A 26,791-nucleotide genomic window follows, 5' to 3' on the forward strand; every position below is an offset into this window, starting at 1 on the left:
CTCTCCTGCCCAGGCTCTGTCCTGTTCCTGATAGGACATGGAAGTGCTGGAGACGAGGCTGGTCCGGCAAATCCAGGAGGAAACAAAAAATACCAAAGATAAAACCAACAAAAATAACAGACTAGTCTGGCATTTGAGTGTCCAATTTAATTTAAGTGCAAGGAGGAAGCAGGGATTATTGGTTACAAGAAACAGCTCTGTTATTCCAAGCTACATGTAAAACCATGGCTGGCATCTTACCAAGCACCCCAGGTTTTGCAGAGAGAACAAGACATACGTGAAGGTCTCTGCAGAAGGAGTCACCATTCAAACCACCACTGGCATCCAAATTTACAGAATACTGTTGCATAACTTGTGTTTAAAACAGTAGTAAGGCCCTAAAGCAAGGCAACACCCAGAGTGAGGGGAGAGTGGGGAAGGGAAGGTGAGGAAGATGAGGGAAGACAGAATGTGGGTGATCTAAAGTAAGTGCTCTACCACTCATAAACCAGGGGATTAACCAAGTTGTTAACTGGTTGTACCAAGTGACCATTACTTGCTCCTCATAGCTTAAACCCACAGCAGCCAGCCATGCTTCCAGAGCTGGACACGTCCCTGCTGAGAGAGGCCCGAGTGGCAGACGAGGAATTCCCAAAACACCCTTTCCCAGCTCTGGACTGAACAGAAGCACAGATTCTCCATCCAGCACTTAGGGCTGCGAGAAAAAGGGCCAGAGAGATGAAAGCTGGAAAGTAGCATCAGCCTCTGTGCCTCCCACGGGTCCACTGGCTGCCCTGGAAGCTGGCACCCTGCACAGCCTGTGGCAGCACTTGAGCGTTTGCCTCCTTGTGCGGGCTCCAGGATGCCGGCAGCTCCCCCTGGAGCCCAAAGGTGTCACGGGCAGACAGAGCCGGCAGGCAGGCGGCAGCAGGGCTGGGCTTCCAGCGCCGTGCAGCTCTGCACAGGCGGTGTGGGGAGGGCAATGCCCGCGGGGTGAGCGGCACGGCCGCGGCACTGGGCACAGCTGGCACCCTGCCTGCAATGCAGCGCCTCGCACTCCTGAACCCTTACACAGCCAGCACACTCTGGGGCTTTGTCCTGCCTCCAGGAGCAGAGGGAGCAGGCACCCCTTTGTGCCTTTCCTGAGCAAGCCAGGGAACTGCCACACGGGTCAAAGGTGTCCTTCCTCTGCCCAGCTGCACACCCCGACACAGAGGATGGCAGCCTGGCTGCACCAATGCACTGGCAGCCCGGTGCACCAGCATCAAGCACTGTGCCAGCCCCTAGAGCACAGCAACTAAAACACAGAGACACACACACACACGAAGCACAGTGTTGAGGGGCCCTTGGGACAGGCAGCAACACTTATCATACACCACAGACTGGGACAAGGAACTTTTCAAAGGGGGTACACGCATTCATTTCCTACCTGGGCTCTCACACCCCCAAAGAAATGCACAGACAGCAAGCACCCCGAAGCAATGGCTCATTCTCTTCTCTTCAACAGCAACTGAGGGCTGAATTTTAGCTCAAGATTTAGCAGTCTTGTTATAAGATCAGCTGGAAAGGCCTTTCCCTGTCAGTCTCCATATGATTTGGAGCCATGAGTTCCTCCAGGGTGTAACTCCGGCGTGCTAAGATGGTGGCCCCTACCCAGCACGTCCTCACTGCCACACGCCAGGAAGCTCAGCTACAAGGCACATGAGCATTACAGGGGCTGCTGCACAGGTTGCAATTGGCTCCAGGGCAGCAGAGATGCCTCTACTTCCTAGAAGCCTCAGCACCACCACATCCTGCGTGCTCCTGAGGTCACGCTGCTTGAGGAACTGAGGGGCTCTTTCGTTTGGCAGTGGCACAAATACTGCCTGGGAGTGGGGGGAATAAGAGAGAGGAGCTGAGGAAAGAAGAGACAGATGGGCTTTCCCACTCTCCCTCTTGCCTGGAGGTTTCACAAGGGAAAACAAACCAAACCAAAAGCCAGGCTCGAGTGCTATTCTTTGAGCTTTAAAAGAGTATTAAAATATAAAAACCATCTTCCCCCTGGAAACCACTAGAACGTAAACAATAAAATGGGGATTTGGGGAGGGGAAGGGAGAGGAGGTTTGAATGTGCTTCCAGGCAGCAGCCCTTGCTAAGAGCAGCAGGTGCCTCTGAGGCCCTGTGCTCACTGTCAGCCCTGTTCCTATGGCTCGTGCTCATTCGGAGTTCCCCAGTGGGCCTGGGCTCAGGATTCGGCCGTCGGCGGCTCACAGCAAATCCTGGCTGGCAGCTTAATCCTCTTCATCCTCACTGATGTCATAGGTGACTGCAGACTGGTTCCTGGAGCGGGTGGCCGGTGAGGAAGGAGGAGTCTTGGTTGAGAAGGGCCAGCGGAAGGAGGGAGACGGGGAGCGGTCGTGTGTGGGGGAACTGCTGGGACTCTGCTTCGGGCTGATGGCCTGCAGCATCCGGCCCTTGCCCTCCTTCAGCATGTGCTTCTAGGGATGGAAGCAGGAATTCAGTTAGCATGGCTCAAACTGCCACGAAAACAGACACTACTCACACTAGCCAGTTGTGTCCCTTCAGTGCAATGTAAGAGCAGAAGAAGCCCAAGCACAGCTCTAGGCTTTGGAAGCTGCACACTTGGTCATCAGTAGCCATTATCAGGCACCTGTGGTATTTCCCCAGCAGCACAGGATAGCCTGGCAAAAACAAGTAGCTCCAGACTCATCCCAGGTCAGTGCCAAAACAGTTGTCCATGTCCTGGCTGCTCAGTGGCCTGCAGGACTGAGTTTACACTGGCACTATCCAGCTGGGAAGTGTGAGGGCTCTGTAAACAGCCTGTCCAAGCCTGGGGCAATTTGTCTGGAGACTGGCAGCGCATCAAGTGCTGCAATGAACTGGAAACTTTTGCTTTGCAGGCTTCCATAAGCCTGGAAGGCTGCTCTGCAGGCACTAGAAGCCCTGTGAGAAGTGCTGAGCTCTCCAATCCCCCTTTGCCCAGAGCAGCTCCTTACCAAAGCACCTTCTGGGCCAAACATCTCCAGGAAATTGCCGATGAACTCCCGGGACTTCTCTTCCCACTTCTGAATGAGATCAATACTCTTCTCCTCCACTTTCTGGACAAATTCCTTTGACTTCTCCTCTACATCCTTCACCCTCTTTTTCACCTTATCCACGCGCTCCTGGAGGTGGTATTTCTTCTCCTGTACAGTAAGTGGTGGGTCAGAACACAGCTCAGCAGATCTGAGTGGCGACTGCGTCTGCTCTGGGTTATTACACTGAACTGCTGCTTAAGACTCAGCATCTCCATTAGTCTCGTGACACTTCTCCTTCACTTCAGTGACACTTCTCCCCTAGACTAAATGGCAGACACAGTGGGGCTGTGAGAGGCTTTGTGGCAGGCACTGGCACAGCACAGAGAGAGACTAAACCCAGAGATAAGTGCTATCTGACAGGAGTGCAGAAGAGGGAAATATTTATACAACACACAGATTAGATTGGAGTGACCTGCTGTAGGTCCCTCTGCATATGATGATAGCATGAGCCTTTTTTCCTGGGTGTTTTTAAACAGAGGCAGAGTTCTGTGCCAGAGAAGAGGCCAAGCAGACGTTACAAACACAAAAATGAAACAGGAGGAGTATCAGCACAGGAGCTGAGTGATAAAAGAAAATGTTTACTACATTACTTCCAACATCAGAAGTGCCTTTTGCCATGTACTCTGCTTGTGGGCTAGTGCTGCTCAGCACAGAATCAGAGCATGTCCTTCCCTCCTATCTGACCACTGCTGCTCCTGCAGCTCCAGAAAGTGAATAGCACAGAAAGAGCAGGATCGGTTTTTATCCTAACAAGTGACTCTACCTTAAGAAGGTGGCTGAGGGAAGAGGAAAGAGATGAGACACAGCAGCTGCTGCCAAGAACAACCCACACTTTGTTCAAGAAAACACACACTTGCCACACACCCAGTCTCCAGCTCTTTCAACAGGTAAAACTTCACCAAGGCATTTCTGACAATGGAGCAGTATTAGCAAGCCCAGTTCCTCTGGCTGGCTCCCAGAGGCTGTCTCGGGGCAGAAGTCTAATTTCTGCTACAAGGACACTGGTTTGATGCTACTGCTTAGCTCTGCAGGCTGGCCTATCTCCACAATGTGTAAGCCTGTGCTTCCCACAGCCTGTGGGGAGGGAGACACACTCACGTTTATGAAGCTGACGTTGAGCTCTTTGGCCGTGTAGCCCCGCTGCAGGTTCCGCCTGGCGTACACGTCGTAGTCCCGCACGATACGCGTGATGATGTCGGACGTTGAGATCCCCTCAGTCCTCTGAGTTGGTGCAAACATGCCTGAAGTTGGGGAACACAACCCAGCACAGCTGTAGCGAGACATGTGGCAAGATGCTGCTGCCACTTCTGTTAGGAAGCAAACTCTCCTGGCGAGAGCTCATTTCCTAACTGTCCTCACATCACGTTGTCTTTGTCCTTGAATGTACAATACTTAGGTAAGAAAGGAGGACCCTGGTAAGACCCAAAACCATGTCAACCATGTCATGTCTTCTAATGAAATGCCCTTCACTTTAGCTAGTTTAAAGACTATTGCCTATAATGCATTGAATATAGTGTGGTGACAAGGACAGGACAAAAGTCCTACAGCTGAGTGGGTGGAATCGTAACAAGCTCTGATGGTTGGGTTTGGACAGCTTTAAATAAACTACACTCTTGGGTTTTACCACAAACAACTAGAGAAGCCACTTTGCTAAGTTCATGAGATTCTCCATTTGTGAGAATCTGTAAGCCAAACTGAAGTATTTCTTTTTCCAGAAGGTGTCTGTTAATTCAATCACAATAACTAGATTGGATGTAAGAATTAATGCTGGGCAGTGCTTGGCCTGGGACATGGAGAAGCCCTAGCCTTACAAAGCGTGCCCAGAGCTGGGCTTTCTCTTGCCTTCAGAGCCTCCTGGGCAGATGTTGTTCCCAGTGGCACAGTCACTCCCCCAGGCATAACCCTCCCATACAAGGAGGCACAGGAGAAATGTCAGCAGATCTCTGAGGAGAAGCCCTGGAGAATCTGACCCACCTGCTTCTTTTATATGCTTATAAACATCATCACTGCCAGCAGAGGAATAGGGGATGTCATCGTGTGCAACAAAGTCGATCTGAAAATGGAGAAAGCCACGGGAGTCAATATTTTATCTTGAAAGTGCAGTTCTGCTGCTTTCTGCCAGAGGATGGTAACTTTTTGCTCAACACCTCCACGCAGGGGTGTGACAGAGAACAGCAAGGCATTTTTCCCCTGTTGAAAAGTAACACGGAGCAGTCCCGAGTTCTCACTGGCAATTGCCCATCAACTGTGAGCACACAGCAGAGAGAAAAAGCTGGGACTAAGGACACAGCTGTTTTCAGCTCTACAGAGAAATGGCTTGTTATTGACAATGAGTAAACCAAGCAAACTCCCTTGGAGACTCCTTCACATCCCAAAGCAGTTTTAACAGATGTTAGAGCCTCCTGTCACTTGATCTTACCAGCTGATAAGAGACTCTGCAGACAGCTTGCCTGGTTTCCTGCTGCAGGGGAGCTGATGGAGGTCTAAGCTGCTCCTGCTCTAAGCAGGGAGTTGGAGCAGACACCTTCCCTTCCAGCCCATGTTATCCTCTCCCTACTGCACTTCATACCAATCTGTAAACAGTTTCTCCTGCAACAGTGAGAATCCTCTGAGGCTTTTTCACCATGTCACAATCTCTACCTTATTCTAACATCATCTGCCAGCTCAGCAAATGCTTCCAGCCTCCCAGCAAACCCACTCAACCCCCAGCTTGTTCTACATTTAAACAGTTTCAACAGAAGAGGGTTGCTCAAGCAGCGGTGGATGAATTCTTGCTGTAAACAGCAAGCACAAAGAGAGGCCAACCAAAATCGAGACCAGATCAGATGTCAGAAGTTACCCTGTGCTCTGCCAGGAACTCTGGGGTGAGCGTCCAGGGCGCGTTTCTCACCACCTCATCCACATAGCGACAGTGCTGCACAGCGTCGTAGCGCTCGTTCTCGTTCATCACTGTGAAGCCCTTGAAGTTATGGGTCAGCTCATCACTGCACACTGAGGACACAGGCAGAGAAGAGTGAGCCTGAGGTACTTACCTTTGCGCTTCCCAGCCGAAGGACCTCACACACGCCGCTGCAGAACCAGGCAATGGCAGATGCTGAGGGAGGCTGGCGCTTCAACCCAGCTCTTCAACCACAGAGCCCCAGGAACACGGGGTGCTGCAGGGCACTGAACTCCTCAGTGACTCCAGGCAGGCTGTGTGGGGGATTTCTGCCCAAGATGGCCACCTCCACTCCTAGCCCTCAAGGTCTGCAGAGCCTACAAGGCTTACTGAGAATGCCAGCCAACGCAGAAGAGAACTCTTGTGTGGGAAATGGCACCTGGGAGCCTACGGGGCAGAAATCTGCTTTTAACCCTGCAGATGTCTTGGGCTCAAAACTGAAACTGAAGCCCAGGTTAAAAAACAAAACCAAACACTACCTAAGCTTCTGATTCCATAAAATGCCATACCACAGTCTAGTTCTGGGAAATTAACAACTATTCATAATCTGCAATGCAAGAGATTGAGAAGTGGGGGAGCTGTATTCGATTATCAGGCCCAAAGTAAACAAGTTATTAACAGTCTCACTGGTCTTGGATGTATTTATGTTCCAGACAAACAGATGATAAAGAGAGGGTGAGATTGCTCCCAGCTTGAAGCTAATGTTCCTCTGGGCTGTGGCCTCGTCTCAGTTCCTGGTGCAAGGGGAGCAGTTCATTGCCCTCCACCTCCTTCCTCACCAGTTTCCCAGAGGCAGGGAGTGTGGTTACACACTTTGCTACATTCATATGTTCATAGCTTGACCTGAAGTTTTCCTGTTTGACATACATGGGAATGTCTTTCCACCTGAAAAATCTCTAAGCTGACCACGCTTTGGAGGCTGGCACAGCACATTCAGCTCTCCTCTCTCCCTTCCAGGCACTATTATAGCAGGCACAAAAACCCCCAGCAAAAGTAGCACTATCAAACCCCTCTCAGCAAGGAATGAAATTGTGATAAGGAAACAAAGCCCTCACATGTTCTGAGTGCTCTACCACAGGATCAGTGCTGTGTTTTGCTTTAGGAAGCCAATGGTAGCTGGCAACACTAGTTAAAGGTGTTCTCAGCTCTGATACTTCAACATCATGATGCAGCCTGACCAGAAGTCACCTCCTGACAGACAATATGCACAGCCTGACGTGTCTTTAAGGTGAAGGTCTGGGCACAGAGGCACTGCCTGGACAGGGGCCAAAGGATGAGGGCAGCCAGAATAAAGAGTTTCTTTTGTCTGTGTTATATCCTTGAAGGAGACCTGGCTGAAACACCTCTGCTAGATCCCCTCAGGCAGTCAGCAGGGTATTCCTGGCATCATCTAAAAATTTTTGAACTCAACAGACAAAATGGATAGTTTTGATTTGGAGAAATGGGGCCCCACTGACTTCCATGTGACCAGGCTTGTGCCCAGGGAACCTCCGGGAACTCCCTGCTCCCAGCAGGACCCCTTTGGGAATAACCACAAGCACTTCCCAGCAGAGAGCTGGTGTGGGGGAGTGGCCTGCAGGGCAATACAGGTGACACAGAACTCAGCCATGGAGGGACTGTTACTCATTCTTTAACTATCTCATTCAAGAGGCAGATACGCAGTTGTCCTTAATAGACTCTGCCACTGATTGGAATCTGTCACAATACAGAGAGGTCAAATTACAACAGCACTATCAGAAATGGTTTCCTTAAGCACTCATTTGGTGCTGGGTATCTTTCTGCAGACACATCCAACTCAGTACACCGCAATAAGACTCCAACATCTGGGACAACGGGCTGAAGCCAGAGGCACTGAGGCCATAAAGGCAAACATCCTGCTCTGCCATGTGTCTGCACAGCCATGGACAGAGGTAAGCCACTCCCACCACGGCCAAAGTCAACAAGGTCCCACTCCTTACCTCCCACAATGAGGTACGTGTTTGGGAAGAGGTTCTTCGCCTGCATCAAGGCCCGGGCATGTCCAGAGTGAAACAGATCAAATATTCCATCGGCATAAACTCTGACGGGGCGATCCACTGTGCCAAAGGGACAGACACACACTTGTCAAGATGCCTTCCTGGAGAAGCTGCTGCTGCTCATGCCTACGTTTGGGGACCTTCTAAAACTCACAGGGGTGCTGCAGAAAACTGACAGAATGCAGAGCCAGAGCCAGGAAAGACTTGTGAAGAGACATGGCTGGCGCTCTGCCTTCCCCCAGGGAAACAAATGCAGCTGAGCACAGAGCTGAAATACAACCAAGTTCAAAGACAGGCTCCAAGCCTATCATGAATCCACTGGAACAAGGTGAAGGGAGATCAAGGGGAAAGCAAATCCTGAATATTTCTCTCCCATGGCAATCCAGATGCAGCATTAACTTTTTGCACAGCACTAAGCTAACAGAGGGCAACTGTCCCAAACATTTGGTGGGTGCCTCATTTCCCCCTGCCAGCCAGGATAGCATCTCAAAACCTTTTCAGCATCTTCCTTTGCAGACTGCTACCACAGCTATTAGTCTGGCTGAGGGATCAGACTCTTCTGATTCCCCACCAGCATCATCAGCTCCCCTAGACCCATGAAGTGTGTGGCTCTGTCCCCAAACCCAGTGAGACTACTCACAAAACAAACAAACCAGAAAAAAAGCAGATCCAATTCTGCTGAAATGCTGGCTCTATCAGCTAAATCCATAGAGAAAGCAGAGAGAAGACCTAGCAAGAGTGATGAAGCCCCATGGGTCTGGGCAGAGCCCTGAAGGTACCTAGACAGAGCCTGGGAGGCAGTAAGAGGATGAGCTGATGAAAAGCAAGGCTCTTCAAGCTAAGCAGGGGAGTTGGTTTGAGGACAGCCTCTTACAACCACTTTTCAGCAAATCCACCTCAGTCTGAAGATGCCAGACAGCCAAGGATTTGGACATCACAGGCTGCAAAAGCTTTCTGTAATGCCAGAAGAGGGCTGGTCCTGGCACGCCTTTACTACAGCATAAGCATGTTCTCGAAATTGGCTGGAATCTCCTTCCTTTTTCCTCCATACTTGCAGCAGCTACAGTTCTTGAGTACAGGTATAAAGAGCAAGGTGAAGGCATGCAGCATATTTTAGTCTTGTCAGGCAAGAGAGCCATTCTGGCTGAAATCAGAGACCTTTATGTAGGCTGTGGAGACTTTTGGTTGGGAAATGAACATGGACTGCAGGTCTCCAAAACCTCTGGCAGGGACCCACTGACAGGTCTTAATCTGAGCTGGTTCATCTCTCAGCAACAGTCAGGCAGGTAGAAGTGCAGAATTTTTATTGACTCTGTAGCCATAAAAGAGGTCAAGTAAGACAGATGAGTACGTATGCTCACTCTGTTTGGCAGGAGATGGCAGCCATTCTTCAGGAGTCAGTCCTCTCTCTGCCTCCCCTTTGGACTTGCAAAGAGAAGTGTTTCTCTCAGTCCAGTTTAGAGAATAAAAGGACATGCCCTTGTTGTGGGGCTAGCCTATTGCATTTAATAACACTGACTTTAATTCAAGTCCAGACTAGAACAGGACATTCTGCACACAGACATTTGTTGGTTTTACTTGCTCACTTCAAATTTCAGAAAAGATGGCTTTTGAAGTGCTTAACTTTATACTGCCTGAGACAAAGTGATACAGAAAAATGTTGAGCTCTGATCCTATCCTACAGCTGTCAGTGGTACAGGAAGACCTAACACATCTCTCTGCTTCAAATAGTCTTTCTGGCTCCTCACACACACGAGCTCCAATTTCAGTTGTACTAGCAGGCCCAATTTCACATGGGAACAGTTATCTAATCACCAAAGCACTAAGTCACTGGCCGCAAACCTGGCCTGACACACAAGTTGATTGGTCTCAGAGATTTCACAATCACACCCATCCCCCCTCAACCCCAATATTTATACAATCCCCTTCCAGTCTTTTTTACTTACAAGGGGTCCCTCTCATCGCTTCTTCGTATGTCACTCTGACGTAGGGCTTGCTGTAATCAATTTCCACCTCATCTGAGAAGGGAGCTGGTTCCCTCAGCCCCTAAACAGCCAGAGAAGGATCTTTAGCTGTCAGAATGCCAAGGTGAGTGTGGTGCCACTGCAGTGTCCTGGCTACCAAGTGACTCACACTTGTGTCTCTGCACAGTTCAAACACATCTACAAAAAGATTAATTAGTGTTACACCTCAAAAGAGCCCTGCAGGCTGATTAGGCTGAGTTTAGAGAGGAGAGAAAAGAGTTAAGATGATGGTAGTCATACTGGACTCAAGAAAACTGGAGGCTCTGATCTGCAGCTGGTAACCAGCAGTTCACAGCAGCAGAAGTCAAACTTCATCACATCTCACTTTAAAGCTTCAGCTACACCAAGCTAGGCAAGACCAACACTTGCTGTGCCTGTGCTGTGATGTGCAAACTGTGACAGCTCCTCCATTTCAAGACATGAAGGAGCAGCAGAGCAATGCCAACAGCAGCACAAATTCCCAGGAATGTGTGTGTCATCACCCATTTCTGAGCCATGTGTAGCAAGAGACTGACCTCCATCTGTGGCAGAACATCTCCAACTGCTGCAGGAAAGCCCCTCTAATCTGTTGGCTGGACCACAGCAGTACGTTCAATCAGCAGCTGAAGTCCAGCTATGGCTTCTGGTCTCCTCTGAATGGAAACAAAAGATCTGCCCTTCCCATAACAGAACACACAGCTCAGTTTCCTTCTAGCCAGAAGGAAGATGTGGGGCAGCAATGGGTCTCTCTTCCCTGAGCCACAGACTAGACAACAAGCTTGCAGATCACGACAAGAATACCTTGAAGGTGAAAGGAGCTTGCTCTCTGGATTCCTGGCCCACTGCAGCATCCTGTCACGGTGCCCAGCACCACTGCACCTGGGAAGACTGCTGCTGTCATTGCTAATGTCAGTCCTTACTAGAGGGCTCAAAGTGAAGTGCATAGGAAAGCAGCTACTGACCACCACATTCAAACAAACTTGCTGAGGCTCTGGCACAACGTTTCACACATCACCTACTCTCTCAGGACTGTCAGGTAAGGCCTGCAGATCTCTCCTCAAAGCCATTATACCTGGGATTTATGAATAAAACCACTTTCTTTGCAGTTTGGTTGGCACGTACCCAATACGAAGCTACAAATAAAAGCATTAGAAAGCCCCTATAAAAATTATCACAGAGAAATGTCCTCTAAAGCTCCTGCCAGAGCCCTTCCTCTGTAGCACCTATGAGGGTCAGGACCCAACCTCATGTATCCAGTACAACTGGCTGCAGTAGGCTCATTACCACCATCTGCTGCTGAGCCCCACTGCTTCAGGGAACACTCTGCTAGGCAGCTGTTCAGTTGAGACTGGCAAAGGCTTCAAGGCAATGTCACAGGCTACACTACTGCTCTTGCTATCATAAATAAATCTTTCACAAAAGGAAGGAAAAAGACAAATGTTTCATCAGGAGGTCTGTGCTAGCCCTGTGGCTAAGAAACAGCCAGCAAGTTTAGAAAGTGGCTAGATATTACTTGTCTTGTGCTGTTCATAGACAGATGCTTGATTTCTAGCACAGGACAGACAACAACTTGAAGAGCAAGTGACTCCCATGGAATAACCTGCACATTTCTCTTTCCTAACTGAAATACGTGGGAGGAACAGGATGGGTTTTGACAACAGCTCTATGGGATAAGTCATGAAACAGCTCAAGCACCATTGCCAATGCTGGCCTCCTCAGTTCTCACTGCCCTTACTTTGTTACCATCTCTCAAATGCCCTAGGCCGGGACTGAAGTACTCCTGAAGAGCAAAACATTGTTATGAAGAGGAAAGTGGCAACACATGACCAGATTTTACCAAGGACTATGACCCCAGTATGACATGGCAGGGATGGTAGCTGGCTTTTGACAGAGATAAGGAAGGAGCAACTAGAACACACATGTGACACAGGACAGCTCCAGGAAGGGGGCAGAGAAGAGCTGTAAAAAGCCCATCCTTGCAGTGCTGTGACAAGAAGTTAAAGTCAGTCCTTTACAGCAGCATTAACTGGCACAGCTCCTCTTTAGTAAAGATTTTGCTGGCTTTGGCTTGTTAAAGCCATCCCAAGGTTGACCTAGAAGGAGAAATCCTTTCTGTTGTGGGTTTGTGTGTTTCGTTTTTTTTGGTTTTCTGAACACTCCCAAAGCATCAGCTACATCAATGCAGTCTCTTGCCAGACCAAGAGAATGAAACAGACATTGTCCCAGAGTTTCAGAGCCCAGATCCAAGAGACTTCTGCTGCAGGTGCTGACAGGCTCCCGCCCCTCCTGCAGTTCCCCTGCCTGGAACAGGACTGCTTTCTGTGAGGCTCACGAGTTACCTGCTTGTTTGGAATATTTCTGCCTCCCATTGGGTCGCTTAAGAAAGCCCACCTGTGAGAACTGAGTGTTCACCTCTCCAGGATATCTATATGCATGCCTGTTTGGGTTCAGCTGAAGTGGCTACAAACAAGCCAGATATCACTAAAGCAGCTTAAGTGACGCTTGCCTCAGAGCTAATTTAAGCCTACATTTTAAGTATGTTATTAGTATGAACACAGGAAGATTTTACACTGACTTTGCCAGAAGGACAGCTACTGTCATTTGCTTATTTCCCCCCACCACTTATTTTCTGTGTCCACAGGAAAAAACAACCCAACTCCCATCACGTTCATCTCTTTGCTGTTATGGCTCAACGTCCTGATCTCACAGGCACCTAAAGCTTCTCTCCCCGGTGACTTACGAGGGAGCGCCGGGACATTTTTGGAGGGATTCCATCCAGCTCTGTCGCCCCATTGGGACCAGATCCATCTTTTCTTCTCTTTCGGGAATTCAGCCTGGAGGAGGTTGGCAGCTCCATCTTGCTGAGCACGTCCAGTCAGAACTGCAACAAAATGAAGGAGAAGTGGGAGAAGAAAAAACAGAAAAAGATCTATTCCTCAGCTCTTCCAAAGCAGAATCAGTCAACAGCAAGGCAGAGTGTCCAGAAGGTCAGCCCAAAGGCACAGCCAACTAACAAGAGGCTCAGCCAGTTGTATTTGGCATCAGCTTGACAAACAGTGCCTGGTGGGAATACTGAATCATTTGACAGAGCTCAGAGCTGCTCTGCAGAGGAGCGTGAGCAGTCAGCTGTCTGGAGAGAAACTGGGCACAGAGTTGCAATGAAAGTTATAAATCATTACTACAGGGCTAATTATACTATTTTAGCAACTGAGAAGCAAGCTAAAGACTGAGGCACACCCAGCCTGTATCCAGCCTTCCCCCTGCTCTCATTCTCATGAATGCAAATGCTTTTCTATCCTTCTGTGCCCCAAGACAGCTGTGTGTGCTCCACCTCTATGGTCCTGAAGAGAGGAAGGAACAGGTTGAAGCAGGAGGATAAGGGTGAAAGCAAGCGTGCAACCCATGATTAAAACTTAAATAACTAGGTGGCATGGCATCTGCTTTGCTGTTTCTGTACGAAAGACCAAGCTGCAGCTCCCTAGTGAGCACAGCTCACCTTGGGATGGCTGTCACCATGCTCCCCTCTGGTCCCCTGTCCCCACCGCAGTGGTGACTCAGCTGATGGTGAAGCTGGGTCACACTGACTTCTGGCACTGTACGTACCAGGCTGTAATCAGTGGTGGTTCATCTGAACTGCTTCTGTGATAAATCCACAGACAATCATTTTGAGACAGAAATCGTGACAGCTATCTGTGCTTTTGAGCTGGAGCCATTGTACCTTCCCAAAAGGGCCCTGGAGCTTTAGGAAGCCCAGCACTTCACACAGCTGAAGCAACGCTAGGGTTTTATAGAAAGGCATGGCAGCCAACATTCCTTTTTCAGGTTTGCAGAGTTTATAACTAAAGAATAGCACTATTTCTTTTGCTCACTTGAAGAGTGTAGCTCTCCAGCACAATAAATGGCATTTCTGAGCTGCCATTCCTGAGAGCAGCAGGACTCCTCCACCCAGGAATGATGCTCATGACACATGTGCCTCTACACCCTCATCACAAGAGCCTTGTGGAATTCCAACTGTTTCCCCACCCACACGGAGTGAGTGTGCTGGAACAGATCAGGTGGGGCAAGCACGAGGTATGTGAGAGGGCAGATGTCCCTCTGAACACCACTCCTCTCCTTGGCAGAGGGTCTCTGCTGAGTGTTACTGCTTGGAGTGAGCTGGGACTGTTCTTAGTAAGGGCCACTGGGTAAAGCTCTGTTCCTCAGTGACCAAGAAGTGTGGGCTTTGTTAGAAGTAGATTTAGTGACTGGACTTACTCAAGCACAAATGACTTCAAGTTAAGGAATGTTCCGAAGTAAGGAGATAATAAACTGCATTTGACACATGCACATACCTCCCACCACACCTACCATCAGCAAAATGATACCTTAGGAACAGTGTAAGGGCCAAACATGGTTGAACTGGTTTTGGGCTACATGCATATGGGTACCCCAGACTGTTCTGCTAGACCTAACGACCTAACACAGCACATAAAGAACATGGAAAGAGAATCTTAGGTGAGTGAGGAGCCAAAAAATGCTAGAGGAGACAGAAATGCTGGTGAAGAGCAGCCACAAGGACATTTCAGAACCATGTGAGCCATCCAGCACTCACTCTATAATGCCTGCAAGGCAAGTTTGCCCAGTTTCCTCCATTTCAGTAATTAATTTACTATTTCCTAACAGCAGATAAACACACGGGAGAATGCAAAAGCAATCTCAGGTAAAAAGAGTTTGCAACCTTGAGCTCCGGGTCTTCAAACACTTAAACAAACATTTAACTTTCAGACAAGATCTGTGCTATAAAAGGCAGCAGCTTCCAGAGTGCCTCTGTGAAAATGCAGGGTATGACACATATAATTCTTAGGTTTTGCAAAGTGCCATCTTGCAAGCACACTCTGTATCAGTTATTTACTTCACCAACATGGTTCTGGTAGAAACCAAGTAGTTCACAAAAAGCAGTAGGTTTCTGCTTTGGGTTCAAGTAACCCCAGCATGCATGGAAACAGTAGAGGGAATTAGCAGCAGATTTTATTGTTATTTGGTCATAACTTCACTATGCTTCAAGACACTTTTTGGCCTCTGAGCACTCACTTTCCTTCTCTCTGGAGAGAACTAAAGGTCTGTCAATATGCTGAACTTAATTTTGAAACACTGCTCAGCAAAATATGAAAAAGCACTGGCAGACGTTTTGGTGTTGCAGTACAGTCACAGCAGCCTCCACAAACAAATAGGTGAAGCCCTTCCCATGTCAGCTTGGCCCATCAGAGCAAGCAGACATCCTTGCACACAGGTATACTCTCTGCTGTGTTATCTCCAGCATGCTGCTGCTGGGTGCAGAGCTCCCCAGCAGCCAAACAACTGCAAGTTACAGAACAGGGCAACATCACAATTTACTATGTACAGCAACACTGTGCAAGACCAGGAGAAGTCTCCAACAGCCTCTTCCAACCCCTCCTACACTCAACCACCTGCTTGCCTCCACTCTAACTCACTTAACCACTTCTCAGAGTGCAGGTAGTCGAATGATGGCAAACAGTAGCTTAAGTGAATGGATTTGCTTTGTGTTAAACAAGCAGCAGGAGTCAGAGAGCACCAGATGCCCAGGGACACACCAAGGGAGAAACCAGCCTTGAGGATGGCATACATATGCTCTGTCTGCTCTGGTCTTATAGGTTAGATGTTGCTGACGGAGCCTCTGCAGTGTCTGGAGAGCTGGGCTGGGCAGAGCACCTGAGGAGTAACACAGGTCTGCTAATTACACAAATAAATGCAGAAATTAAACAGTAATTTTGCCACTCTTCTGAGCTTTAAAAGCCCTATCCTGTGGCTAGTGAGCTTCTGCGAAGTTCTCCCAGCACCAAACTTGTCTTCATTAAAAATTTGGAACATATTGTTTTTAAAAACATACTCTTACTGTGATAAAGCTACTAATCTTAGAACATTTCCCTTTGACCCAAGTGAATAAAATAGCATCCCAAACAATCACTAACAAAGGCATCCAGCATCTGTAGCTGAGCTTAATACGTGAACATGTGGCTTTGCTTCCCCAGATGTGTATAACATTGACTGCTCTAAAACTAATTACATTTGCAGCAGATGGGGAAGAGGAAAGAGAGGATAACTCTCAAAGCTCACTCTGGAAAACTCCAAGATAAAAACCAGGCAAAAGGAGAAGAAAGAGCCCCACTGTAAAATATTAACATGGTTCTATTCTGTTCAAGGTGTCACTCTCCTGTATTACTGAGTCTGTGCTGGACGTGAGAAGGAGCAAAGTGCCCCATTCAGGAAAGCCACAGGCAAATCACAGTCTCTGTGTCAGCTTACAAAGCACTTTGAGCTCAGCTTCCAAACGTTATTCTTTGGTGCATATCCTGTATCAAAGTTCCTGCCAGCTATCTCTCATCAAGAGAAGTGTACAGGCTCTGCGAGAACTAGCCAGCTGCCAGAAAGGTGAAGAGTTTCTGTCCCAGACAGGGAATCACTAAATCCTCCTGTGGGAGCAAAGAAGGACAAGAATTGATCACTACAAAGGGTAAAAATATTCAGGCAGTGTGAATTAACTACACCACCATCTGAGCTGGAATTTAACCACAACACCGAATTTAACACCTCTGGCAGAAGGAGAAGGTCAGAATAGGCCTGGCAAATCTTCTTGCTTAGTCAAAGCCTTATCTCACTGTCTGCATCTCCAGGGACAGAATTGATGTTTTGTTTAGCTTTGCTGGTGTCAGAGAGCTGCCTGCCTCACTAGAAGCAGATCAGATATTTCTGCACCTTAAGCACACAGATGGCATAAAGACCTGACCCATCTGCCTTCTTTGTTTTGATGTCCTAAGGAATTTCTTGAAGAATATTATCTGCAAATCTACATGCAGTAGCAGGATTTATTCTGCCCCTTCCGCTGCTTTTCACTTGTGGATTTACATGCTGAGGCAAAATAAATCCTGCTACTTAAATGCCAAGACTGTGCAAAACAAGAGCTGACTGCAAAACTCAGTAAGTGCTCCAGCACAAGTCTGCCACATTTCCCACCAAAGATCCATGTTGGCAGAGCTGGCCCTTCGAGGCCTCGCTGACTCCCACTGCTCCCTGGCCGCCCAGCTGGCACTGCCTGCTCCCAGGCTGCCCTGGCCTCCCTCTGAACTCAGAAGGCATTGGTACAGTCAGATGTGACTGTCATATGCTGATTTGCCTACAAGATCACTCCACTTTACAGGAGATAGCTATTCCTCTTCTGCTGACTCATCTGTAGGCAAACACCACTAAACTTTGCACTCTGCTGGCTGTCTGCAGAGTAGAATTGCACATAGGCTTTGTGTAAGTGAGAGCCTCAGGGCAAAAGAAGAAGTGGTCTCATCACTTCAGATAATTCCCCTGCTAGGCTGTAAAGTACCCAACAACCCTGCATTCCCTGGTCACTGGGAGAGGAGAATCCTTTTCGCCCTGTTCTCCTTCACCTCCAAAGCCTAGTTTACTAGTTACACACCTTACTGGTGTGTACCCTTGTAGAGATCTGCTGTAGGCAGAAAGACTTGGATCAACTGCAGACAACTCATGGCAGTCTCCTGAAGAAACTGATGAAAGCCTGTTTATAAGATGAAGATTAACCTGCAAATAATTACTGGGCAAGATTAGTATCTCTTCAATCCCTGCTTAACAATCTTCCCTGATGTCCAAAGCAACTTCATTACCAGCCCAGGCTTGCCAATCTGCCCCAATCTCCAGGCTGACAGCATCTGCTTAAAAACTGAGTGCTAATGGCTATTATATTGTATATATACTATTATACCTGCAGAGAAAACTGTGACTCTCCCCAGTATAGCTGATACCTCCTGTCAGCATCTGCTCTATCAGGATGGTCTAACCTCTGAAGCCCCGTATGAAGGTTACTGTAAGATCTTGCAGGCGGAGTCCCATCCACATGTAAAACAGAGGCTGCTTCTGCTACTCCAGTTGAGCAAAAGCAGCTATCTTGCAGCATGTTAACAGCCACATGAATGCAAAAAAAAAAAGGAATTTCAGTTCAGCCAGTGCCACACACTGGTCCCACAGCATCCAGACGCAGATCTCTTCTATACCATCCAAAAAAAACCCCCAAGCCTTGCATTCCTTACTGCTACAGGCAGACTGATAACACTTCCTCAAGCAGAGCTTGAGTGTGCAGATCTGGTACCCATGTCCTGCCTTTGATGAAAAGATGCTGCTTTTCACCAGCAAAGTCCCAATTGGCTTGAGATAATTCTAACAGCACCACAACTGAGAACAATGCAATGTGATCACCTCGGCAATATTGCTACGAAATAGTCACAAAAGAAGAGGAATTGCTGGCAAAGACCTCCCCCATGAATTCACAACCCTTCTGGTTACACCATAACCCTGAGGCACTGAGCATCCTGGCATGAGACAAAGTCTCTGCTGCGGTTTCAAGATGCAGGGTTTATGCAGAATATCAGAGAAGACTTGGAGCCTGCCCAGGGACAAGTAGAAGGATAGACAGTGGCTCTGTCCTGACTTTTGAGTGACATTGTGTTTTGTTTCTACGGCTTAACAACAGAGTCTTTTGAGCCTTTAGGAGGAAATCTCCTTTAGTTGGTTTACACATTGATATCAAATCCTTGCTCCAAAAATTACTGATTGTGGCCCACTCTACAGTAGCTTCAAGACAATTACAATCCAGGTTTTGGACTGAGAAACCTCAAAGTAACGAATTTTAATAACTCTGTATATACAACACATTCCTTTAGGAAATAAAGCATGGGTATTTGCTGTCTGAATTTCAGAAGCTGTCCTCAGGCCCAGGAGTCCTGTGACTGGAAACCCAGCAGTACCTGCCTCTGCCCACACCAGTGTTTGCCAGCTGGGGAAAGTGCTGCACTGGCACAGGGTGGGTGCAGAAGAGGGAAGGCCTGCACCTCCCTCCACAGCAAAGGCTACTGAGAAGCATCACAGCTCTCAGAATTCCTGCAGACTTTCATTACACAGCCATTAATCAGCGCAGCCAAGACTTTGGTGGACATAAAAGCGGGTTAGAGAAGATGTGTGCCTGCACAGCTCTAGGTCACACCTTCCTCCCCTACAGTCAGAAACACCTCCTTGTTATTTTGTTCATCTCTCCCCAGGCCTTGGCTATGTCCCTCAGATGGGGAGGATGTCCCCCAAAGCCCCCACACTCCAAGCCCCTGGGACGTACTCCAGAAGTTTCCCAAAGCATCTGCTGCTGTCTCTTCTCAGCCTGACCCCACCGTGGCCAGTCCCACCACTCCCTCAGCCTGAGCCCCAGCCTCTCCCAAAGCCCCCACAACGAGGAAGCAGCGGGGAGGAGGAACAAACCCATACGTGGGGTTGCCCCCCGCCTCTGCCACGGCCACGGCCACCCTGCCGGGACGTGAGTGCGGGGGAGGGAACCCCGCCCGGCGCCATTGGCGTGGTGTGAGCTGCCCCTCACCTGCCTCCCACCACCACGACGGGCACCCTTCCGGCCCCAGCGACCGCCCTGCCCCCTGAACCCCTCGCGACGGTCCCCATAGCCCCGCAAGGCCCTCCATATGCCCCAGCGACAGTCCCCTCAGCCCCCGGGACTTGCCAGGTGCCCCAGTCTCAGACCTCACAGCCTGCCAGGAGCTGCCACACGCCGCAGGGACAGACCCCACAGCCCCCCGCTCCGCACCGACGCCCCATACCCGCACGCCGCCGGACAGCCGCCCGCTCCTCCACAGCCCGGTCTGGTCCGGCCCGGCGCCGCCGCCGGAGCTGCTGCCGGCCCCGCCCCGCCCCGCTCCCGCCAACGCCAACGGGGCGGCGGGCGGAGCCGCTGCGTGTCGGCCCGGGGCGGCAGGAAGAGCCCGGCCGCGCCCGCGAAGTCGCGCCTCGGGAAACCACACTCAGAACGTCCGTTCCGCCTCGCAACGGGACCTCGCTCCGCGCCAGGCGTGTGATGAGGGGGCTCCGCGCTCGCACCGGGGCCGGCGCTGGAGGAGCGGCCCTGCGGGGGTTTGCTGCTGCGGCCAACAGCCCTGTCCCATGGCCCTTCCCGTGCCGAATTCTTGGGTTTATGGATGGAGGGAGCCGAGCACCCCTGGAGCAGCCCCGGCCGCTCTGGGCACGGCGGTGCAGGGGCTCCGGCCCGCGCCGCTTCAGCAGCTGCCTGGTCTTTCTGCAGGGAAAACCCCTTACCCAGCCCAGGCCACAGTTAAGAATGGCCGGAGCTGAACGATTAAGGACTCTGTGCGCTGTACAACGCCTCTGTGAAGCGGCTGCAAAATGGAGCGAGCACGAGGTGAAAAAAATGTCATTTAATCGCTGTGACTTGACAAAGGTGTCAAAAGGAGTCCGAGACCGCCTGTTAAATGTCTTTATGTGGAGGGTTTCACTGTCCCCTGAAACTTGCCTGCCCGGGCATGTGCACAAATGTTTGTGCATCCCCTCTGCAGCTCCTGCAAAGGTGACAGCCACAGGTCACAGCAAAGCTGTTGGGTGAGTCACTGTTTGCCATCAGAGGAAAACGAGGGAAACCCACTTTCAAACATAACAGAGAACCTGGGGTGTGCTGCCTCCAGGACTGTGGCCCACAGAGCCGTTTGAGAAGATGCACAATTGTTACTTCCCTGCTGACCACATAGGCAGCATGTTATGCTCCAACAGTCAGTGAGGGAAGGGTTCAGGAATCACCTCACCCAATGGCAGCACTGTCAAAGCCACTCCTGCCCTTGGAATTACTCATCTGTGCCCACTCCTTGAGCAGCACAGGGAGGACACACCTCAGAGCAACTCTGCCGATGGGCCCCCTGAGAGGGTCCTCCAGCTGCTGAGGGGATGAGGGGCTTTAGCACTCTTTTTCAGATCAACAGCAGCCTTTGCTACTGCTCCTTTGTGAGGATGGAGTCCTAACAAATTTGGGCTCCAACCATCCACTCTCATATCCCAAAACAATTAGACAGGCAAAGACTCAGAGTGTTCTGCAGTATCTGCTGAAGAGAGCAATGAGCAATGACCACTCACAGTGTCCACAGGAGCCAAATTGCACCAAACCAATAGGGAGTTGCAGCAGGGAGGAGTTTTGGCAGTGGTGAGGTGTGCGTATTGCTGGCCTGACCTAATGCTCTCAATACCTTGTCTTCTTATCAGTTAATATCATCTGGTGTGACGCAGTTGGAATTCACAGCCTGGTTGTTACAGGAGTCACAGGCACAAATCTGGATAACCAGAATATGAGGTCAGCTTTGTGGGTTAAAAATCCCCAGAAAATGCTCATCTGAGAGGCACAGACAGGCCATTCAGGCTACTGCATCCTGTGGAGTGGAGAAACACAAATGGTGGGAAAGGCAAGGGTCATCCCACAGGACAGGAAATATTAAATACAGTGATTTATTGTGTTAAATTTCTAATAAATATTTCATTCATCTCAGAAAACAAACATCAAGAAAAGCTTTCAAGACAAAAAAGTCTTTCAAGACAAAAGCTGAGTTTGCCTCAGAAACAACAGCTATTGGCAATACATTTCTTTGGGCCAAAACCAACTCACTGTATAAAACACAGGGTGATTTAAATAAAGGATGTGATGATATTGTGCTTAAAGCTCTACCAGTACCCACAAGGAAGAGGGAATGTTGTAGTGTGTGGAACAGGTGCAGGACATGCTTGGTAGAGCTGTTACTTTGTTAGGTGCTAAAGGAAGAACATGACACTTTTGTGCACCCTAACAGAAAAATACTCTAAAAGGTGCTCCCCTGCACCTGTCCTTCTGGGCAGCATTTACTGTCTTCAATAGTAGAAGCATCCGAACGCAGCCACCACACAAAACAGGCTGTCCTGGGGAAAACAGGGAGAGGCTCTGTTAGTAAAGGCAAGCTCTTTGCTAGCCTCACTGAAAAGGTGAGCCTAAGGGGCCTTCTGACCAGAGCATAACCTTATCTTGTAAAATATTGCAGTTTTCTGTCTTTTAGTTAGTGTCTTCTTCACCTCACTTGTGGCATAACGCAGGTCAGTGGGTCTGAATGCCAGAAAATGCCCCAGGTAAAACAATTGTGAAATAAAACCTTGGCTTTTGCTCACCCCTGGATTCTGGCCCTACTCCATGGCAGCAGTTCAGCAAAGCACCTAAGAGAAGACTTTACCTCTTGTGTTTCCTCTCTTCACCTGTAAAGTGGTGTGACTGATGACTTTTGCGCACTACTTCAGGACCTACTCGGGAAATAAGTTTTGATATGTTGGGTATTACATCTATGTATGTTTTGTGAATGAGGACATGAATTGTACTGTTTCAAGACAGTCTTGGTTCCTTCATACCAGTGATTGGGTTTTTTATTGCTCCATGTTTAAGACTCTCATACAGAAGCAAGTGGGTTTACTCTTTCCCAGGGCACGCTGGGCAATACTTACATTCATGAACACATCGTGAGCATAGCTGTCAGTGTCAGCATCCCAGAAACATCTCGCTGCCATACTAGACAAAGGAGACAGAGCAGAGCCATTACCCACAGAGATCACCTGTAAGGACCTGAGTGATCAGATACTTTCCTCAAAAAGCAAACCAAGCTTTGTAAGGTAAAGAAACCAGATCATTCTGAGTGCTGGGCTTACGTCCCCACTGCTGAATTCCACTATGTGCTGTAACCTCCTCTGTATGTTAATCAAATTCAGCTACCAACCCTGCTACCTCCACTGTGCAGAAGGGCTTGAAGCCTCCTTTCTATGGTGCTTAGGAACATTTGACTTCTGGCCTATGTATATTGGTGGCTAGATTAGTTTATTTGTTCTTATCCTCGACCTCCTGCACCCTCATGGTATGTTCTCCCAATGTATTTATAGGGAGCTATCATATTCCTTGCCTGACAGCATGTTACTAGGCCACGAGCTAAGCCCATTAAGTCCTTTCATATCTATACTCTCTGTTCCCTGATCATGCTGATGGCCTTTTTCTACACCTGCTTCAGTCCAAGCCTTACCCTGAAGACAAGCAACCAGACTGTAACAGGATATTACAAATGAGACCTCACTACTCCCTTCTTTAATGTCATTGACATTCCCCTTTCTCTACTGCAAATGCCCAGCTCCCTGCCTGCCCGAGTCAGTCTCAGCTGACAGGATCCCTCTTTGTAGCCTAGTGTGTTGTTCCTTGTCTGTACACATATGACATTGTCCTAAGACTGTTGAATTTCATCCTTTTTTCCCATTACCTTAGTCCTCAGGGTCATTATGCTTTGTTTTTTTTCTTCAGTCTAATATTCTACTCTGCCTCTGGAACATCCTGGTTACCCAGTGTTTTTCATTAAGGATGGCAGTGATCATGCTTTCTCGCCTCCTGCCTATTGCAAACCAGAGAATTTCCCCAATTGCCCTGTCAGTCTGTGTTGCTGGGCTCCATGTTTAAAATCAGAACACCTCATTGAACCATTCACCCTGGTCCAGTGCTTCTGGAGTAGTCTGCCTGCTGACACACGTCCCTGACAAAGCCTGAGCTGCAGGTTCAGAAAGTCCTGCCTGACCTCCAGAACACTGAGGCAGCAGATGTGATTACAGCTCTGCTGCACTGACCTTCTGCTGAAGCACCAGACACAGTAATAAAAGTAAGCCCAGTAGATGAAGGACACAAAACTCTTGGGCTGTTCTCTTTTGTTTTCTCTCTACTCACCAGTCAGTAATGGAAAGCTGCAGTCCAGAGGAATTCTTTTGTCTGGCTGCTGGCACCTGGTGCTAGATTGCAAGTGCTCAGCACAGGCAGTCTAAGCTTGATTCCCATGCATGGGGATAATAGAAATTTAAACTGAAAAAATGCCTACCTGGGGGCAAGAAATGCAAACGAAGTATTTAGGGAAATTTGGCTTTAGAGTTACCTGGCTTGTGCTCCAGCAGGGCCTTGAGAATGGATTGGGTGTGTGCTTGGGTCCATCATGAATAAGAGGTGAAATGCCTTTCTGCATCACTCCTCACAAATGCTTTTCAGCATTTCAGCTTGTTAAGAACCAGCACACAGCCAATTATCACCAGGTATATCAATCAGTCATGGCCAAAGCCCTCACTTGTTACTTAAGGACAAAAAGTGCTTTACACTTTATCATCTGCAGAGAGATCTTCTTTGTACCTAGGAAAGTTGAACACAGCTCCCAAAGGAAAAAAAAACCCTGACAAGACACCTAAACCCAACAAGAAATAAGAGAAATACCATTAGAAGACACAAAACTTACTTCACTCCTTCTCCTCTCTGCTCTCCAATCACAACCTGCACCACCATTTTGTACCTGTCAAATCCTTCCTCTGGGGAAAGAGGAAAAAAAGTAATAGTGAGAACAACAAACTGTCTAAAATATGAGCCCAAAACAGGATACAGAAAGCTAAAGGTTTCCGGCTTCAAACTTGGTGTCCTGTGCAAGACCATGTAATTGGCAGAGTGGACAGACTGCTTTGTGGCTTCCTCTTACGAAGTACACAGTACCACGGTCTTCTTGGGGTTAAAGGGCGAACAGGGTACTTGGCACATGTCAAAAGATGAATCTAAGGCAGAAGACAACCCTGCACAGCCACACTGTATGTCAGCACTCTACTTTCACAACTTTAAAGAACCAAACACTTGGAAAGAATGTAAATAAGGCTGCTGGTGGACAAAAGCTGGAACATAAACATTCCATTTAAACATAAGGAAAAGTTATATTACTGTAAGGATGAGGGAGCCCTGGCAAAGGCTGCCCAGGGAGGGTGTGAAGGCTCCTTCTCTAGAGGTTTCCAAAACCCGCTTGGTTGTGTTCCTGTGTGACCTGATCTTGATGGACCTGCTTTAGCAGGGGGTTGGACTGGATGATCTGTAGAGGTCCCTTCCAACCCCCACCACTCTGTGATTCTGTGAAAATCCAATTTAAAAAAAAAAAATAAAAGGCTTATTTTAAAAGTGGTGTGATGCAAAGGCATTGTAGAGATTCTTCTGCCACACTGGTGCTTTCTTTATTTCTGAGCTGGGACAAAAGGCCACAGCAAAGCATAAGGGGGGTCTATGTTATCTCTGCAAAGACAGGCAATTGTTTTACAACTGTAAACAATACCTGTGGGGCATAGGCTAGATCCAATCAGGCCATGGCAGTGTTCCAGAAACCAAACCAGAACAAGCATGTTTAAAATAAAATACAGATCCTAATGCCTGCCTCCCACCATGCAGCGTCCCGTGAAGACTCCGGCGTGCTGTTTCCACTGGAGAATGGAACACAGCGTGCTGGGCCTGGTAACATGCCCCATGTCAGTGCTCATCAGAGATGCCAACTGATCCAAGAGCCACAGGGGCCAGTCATGCTTCAGGCTACTGTATGTTTACAGGTTACTGGAGCCAAGCCCTGTGCATATTAGCTCGGCACCAACTCCTGCTGGGACTACAGCTGTTGCGTCTTGAAAGCAGATGCCAAACTCTAGGAGAAGCGTAACTTGGTTCCTGCCTGAGGGTGGCAGTGTCTGTGCCACCACGTCAGGCCAGCCCAGCCTAGCCCAGCAGATGGAGCAGCTGCCAGTCCCCAGGAGCGAGGTGGAAAAACAAAGTGATGGTACCAACTCACATCTCCTTACTTGTTCCAGCACTGAACACAGGAGCCTGAAGTTTAGTTCTTGAACTCAAAAATGTTGGAGGGCATCCTGCACAGCACCACCACGACCTTTTTCCAGTGCTGGAAAGCTGTAGGCACACCCTTCCTTGGCTGACTGTGCTCCTGACTCTTCCTCCCTCCACTGCCTCCACTGTGCCTCCTTCATCTCTGTCTGCTATTCCACCCTGATTCAACTCTGATCTAACTTTCAGCAGAAAAAAGCAAAAATGGTTCTGTTTATTGCAGCAAGAAGCAATGAAGCATCACTTCCTTCTCTCTAATGCATCTTCTTTTCCCCTCCAGCCCCTCCATGGCTGACATCCAACAGCAGCCAGTGTACATGTAAACAAATCTTGTCTGCTTGAATTAGGTTTCTAGCTCCGCAGGCAAGGAATGGTTGTATATAGGCCAGATGGTTTTTTAACAGTAGACTCAAGTCAGTCAACGGGGAAGGAAAAGGTTTCAAGAATAAAAGAAGAAAAAAAAAAGAGGGTTTTGACAAAGGGAGAGGACACACTAAGGAATGAAACGACTTCCCCAACAAACCTCCTTACCTTTCAGTCTGTCTTTTATCATCTCTGATAAAGATTTTGTAAGCTGAGGCATCTCTTCTGGGACGTACTCTACATTGGCCAGCTTCTCCATCAGTATTGTATGGATGCATTCTTTTACTGTGGATGACTTAAATCTATCAGAGAAAAAGCCCCAACAAACCAGCAACAGAAGGTGTAGAAAGTTCAACACAATGTGTACAAACATACATAACCCCAGCTTTCGCATGCTAAACCAAAATGACAAATGGAAAGACACGGGAGGGAAAAAAACACGGCTAAGATGGAGATATTTAACCAGCCCTGCCAAATGTCAAGCACCCATAGGCACGGCTGCGAAGCAACCTCACTGTTCTTTGACAGCAAAGGGATGTGTGGGCGAAACATATCCCTTTGGTGTCAAAGCTGCCGCAGCCCCACCAGCTCCCTGCCAGACCCCGTGCCCAGAACACCTCTCCCGACAGCCCCACCGCAGCTCCCACGCTCCCCGCCTCAGACCCAAAGCCCTCAGGGTCCCCCTCTCCTCGCCTCTCACCGCTGCTGGAGGCCGGGCCGCAGGCGGTACGTGTTGCCGGGCGCACGGCCCGGGCCCAGCTCGCCCGTGGCCGCCATCGGCGCCGGGCCGCCGCGGGCCGCGTTGGTTGCCTCGGCAACCGACGCCACTTCCGCCTCCCGCCCCCCGCGCGTCA

At 49.0% G+C, this 26,791-nt stretch overlaps 2 protein-coding genes across 7 annotated transcripts; both read right to left on the reverse strand.

The window, feature by feature from the left end:
* Positions 1-127: 127 nt before the first annotated feature.
* Positions 128-21,183, reverse strand: PCYT1A (phosphate cytidylyltransferase 1A, choline). Of its 4 annotated transcripts, none has more exons than XM_062006145.1 (9): positions 21,100-21,183; positions 12,753-12,893; positions 9,956-10,055; positions 7,953-8,069; positions 5,896-6,047; positions 5,031-5,109; positions 4,155-4,297; positions 2,976-3,164; positions 128-2,456 (listed from the first exon to the last, which is right to left on the reverse strand). In XM_062006145.1, exons 2-9 carry the CDS (start codon positions 12,867-12,869, stop codon positions 2,250-2,252), a joined length of 1,104 nt encoding a protein of 367 aa, XP_061862129.1. In that variant the 5' UTR covers positions 12,870-12,893; positions 21,100-21,183; the 3' UTR covers positions 128-2,249. The 4 variants fall into 4 exon arrangements, with proteins under 4 accessions (XP_061862129.1, XP_061862131.1, XP_061862132.1 ...); XM_062006147.1 differs by lacking the exon at positions 21,100-21,183 and adding an exon at positions 19,672-19,762; XM_062006148.1 differs by lacking the exon at positions 21,100-21,183 and adding an exon at positions 19,595-19,617.
* Positions 21,184-21,203: 20 nt separating this feature from the next.
* On the reverse strand, positions 21,204-26,743 carry DYNLT2B (dynein light chain Tctex-type 2B). Of its 3 annotated transcripts, none has more exons than XM_062006160.1 (5): positions 26,638-26,743; positions 26,106-26,239; positions 24,175-24,244; positions 22,370-22,433; positions 21,204-21,279 (listed from the first exon to the last, which is right to left on the reverse strand). In XM_062006160.1, the coding sequence occupies exons 1-5, from the start codon at positions 26,712-26,714 to the stop codon at positions 21,265-21,267; spliced, it is 360 nt and encodes a 119-aa protein (XP_061862144.1). In that variant the 5' UTR covers positions 26,715-26,743; the 3' UTR covers positions 21,204-21,264. The 3 variants fall into 3 exon arrangements, with proteins under 3 accessions (XP_061862144.1, XP_061862143.1, XP_061862142.1); XM_062006159.1 differs by lacking the exon at positions 21,204-21,279 and adding an exon at positions 21,342-21,799; XM_062006158.1 differs by lacking the exon at positions 21,204-21,279 and having other exon boundaries at positions 21,992-22,433.
* Positions 26,744-26,791: the final 48 nt, after the last annotated feature.

The sequence above is a fragment of the Colius striatus genome, chromosome 12, assembly GCF_028858725.1.
Source record: "Colius striatus isolate bColStr4 chromosome 12, bColStr4.1.hap1, whole genome shotgun sequence".
Lineage (NCBI taxonomy): Eukaryota > Metazoa > Chordata > Aves > Coliiformes > Coliidae > Colius > Colius striatus.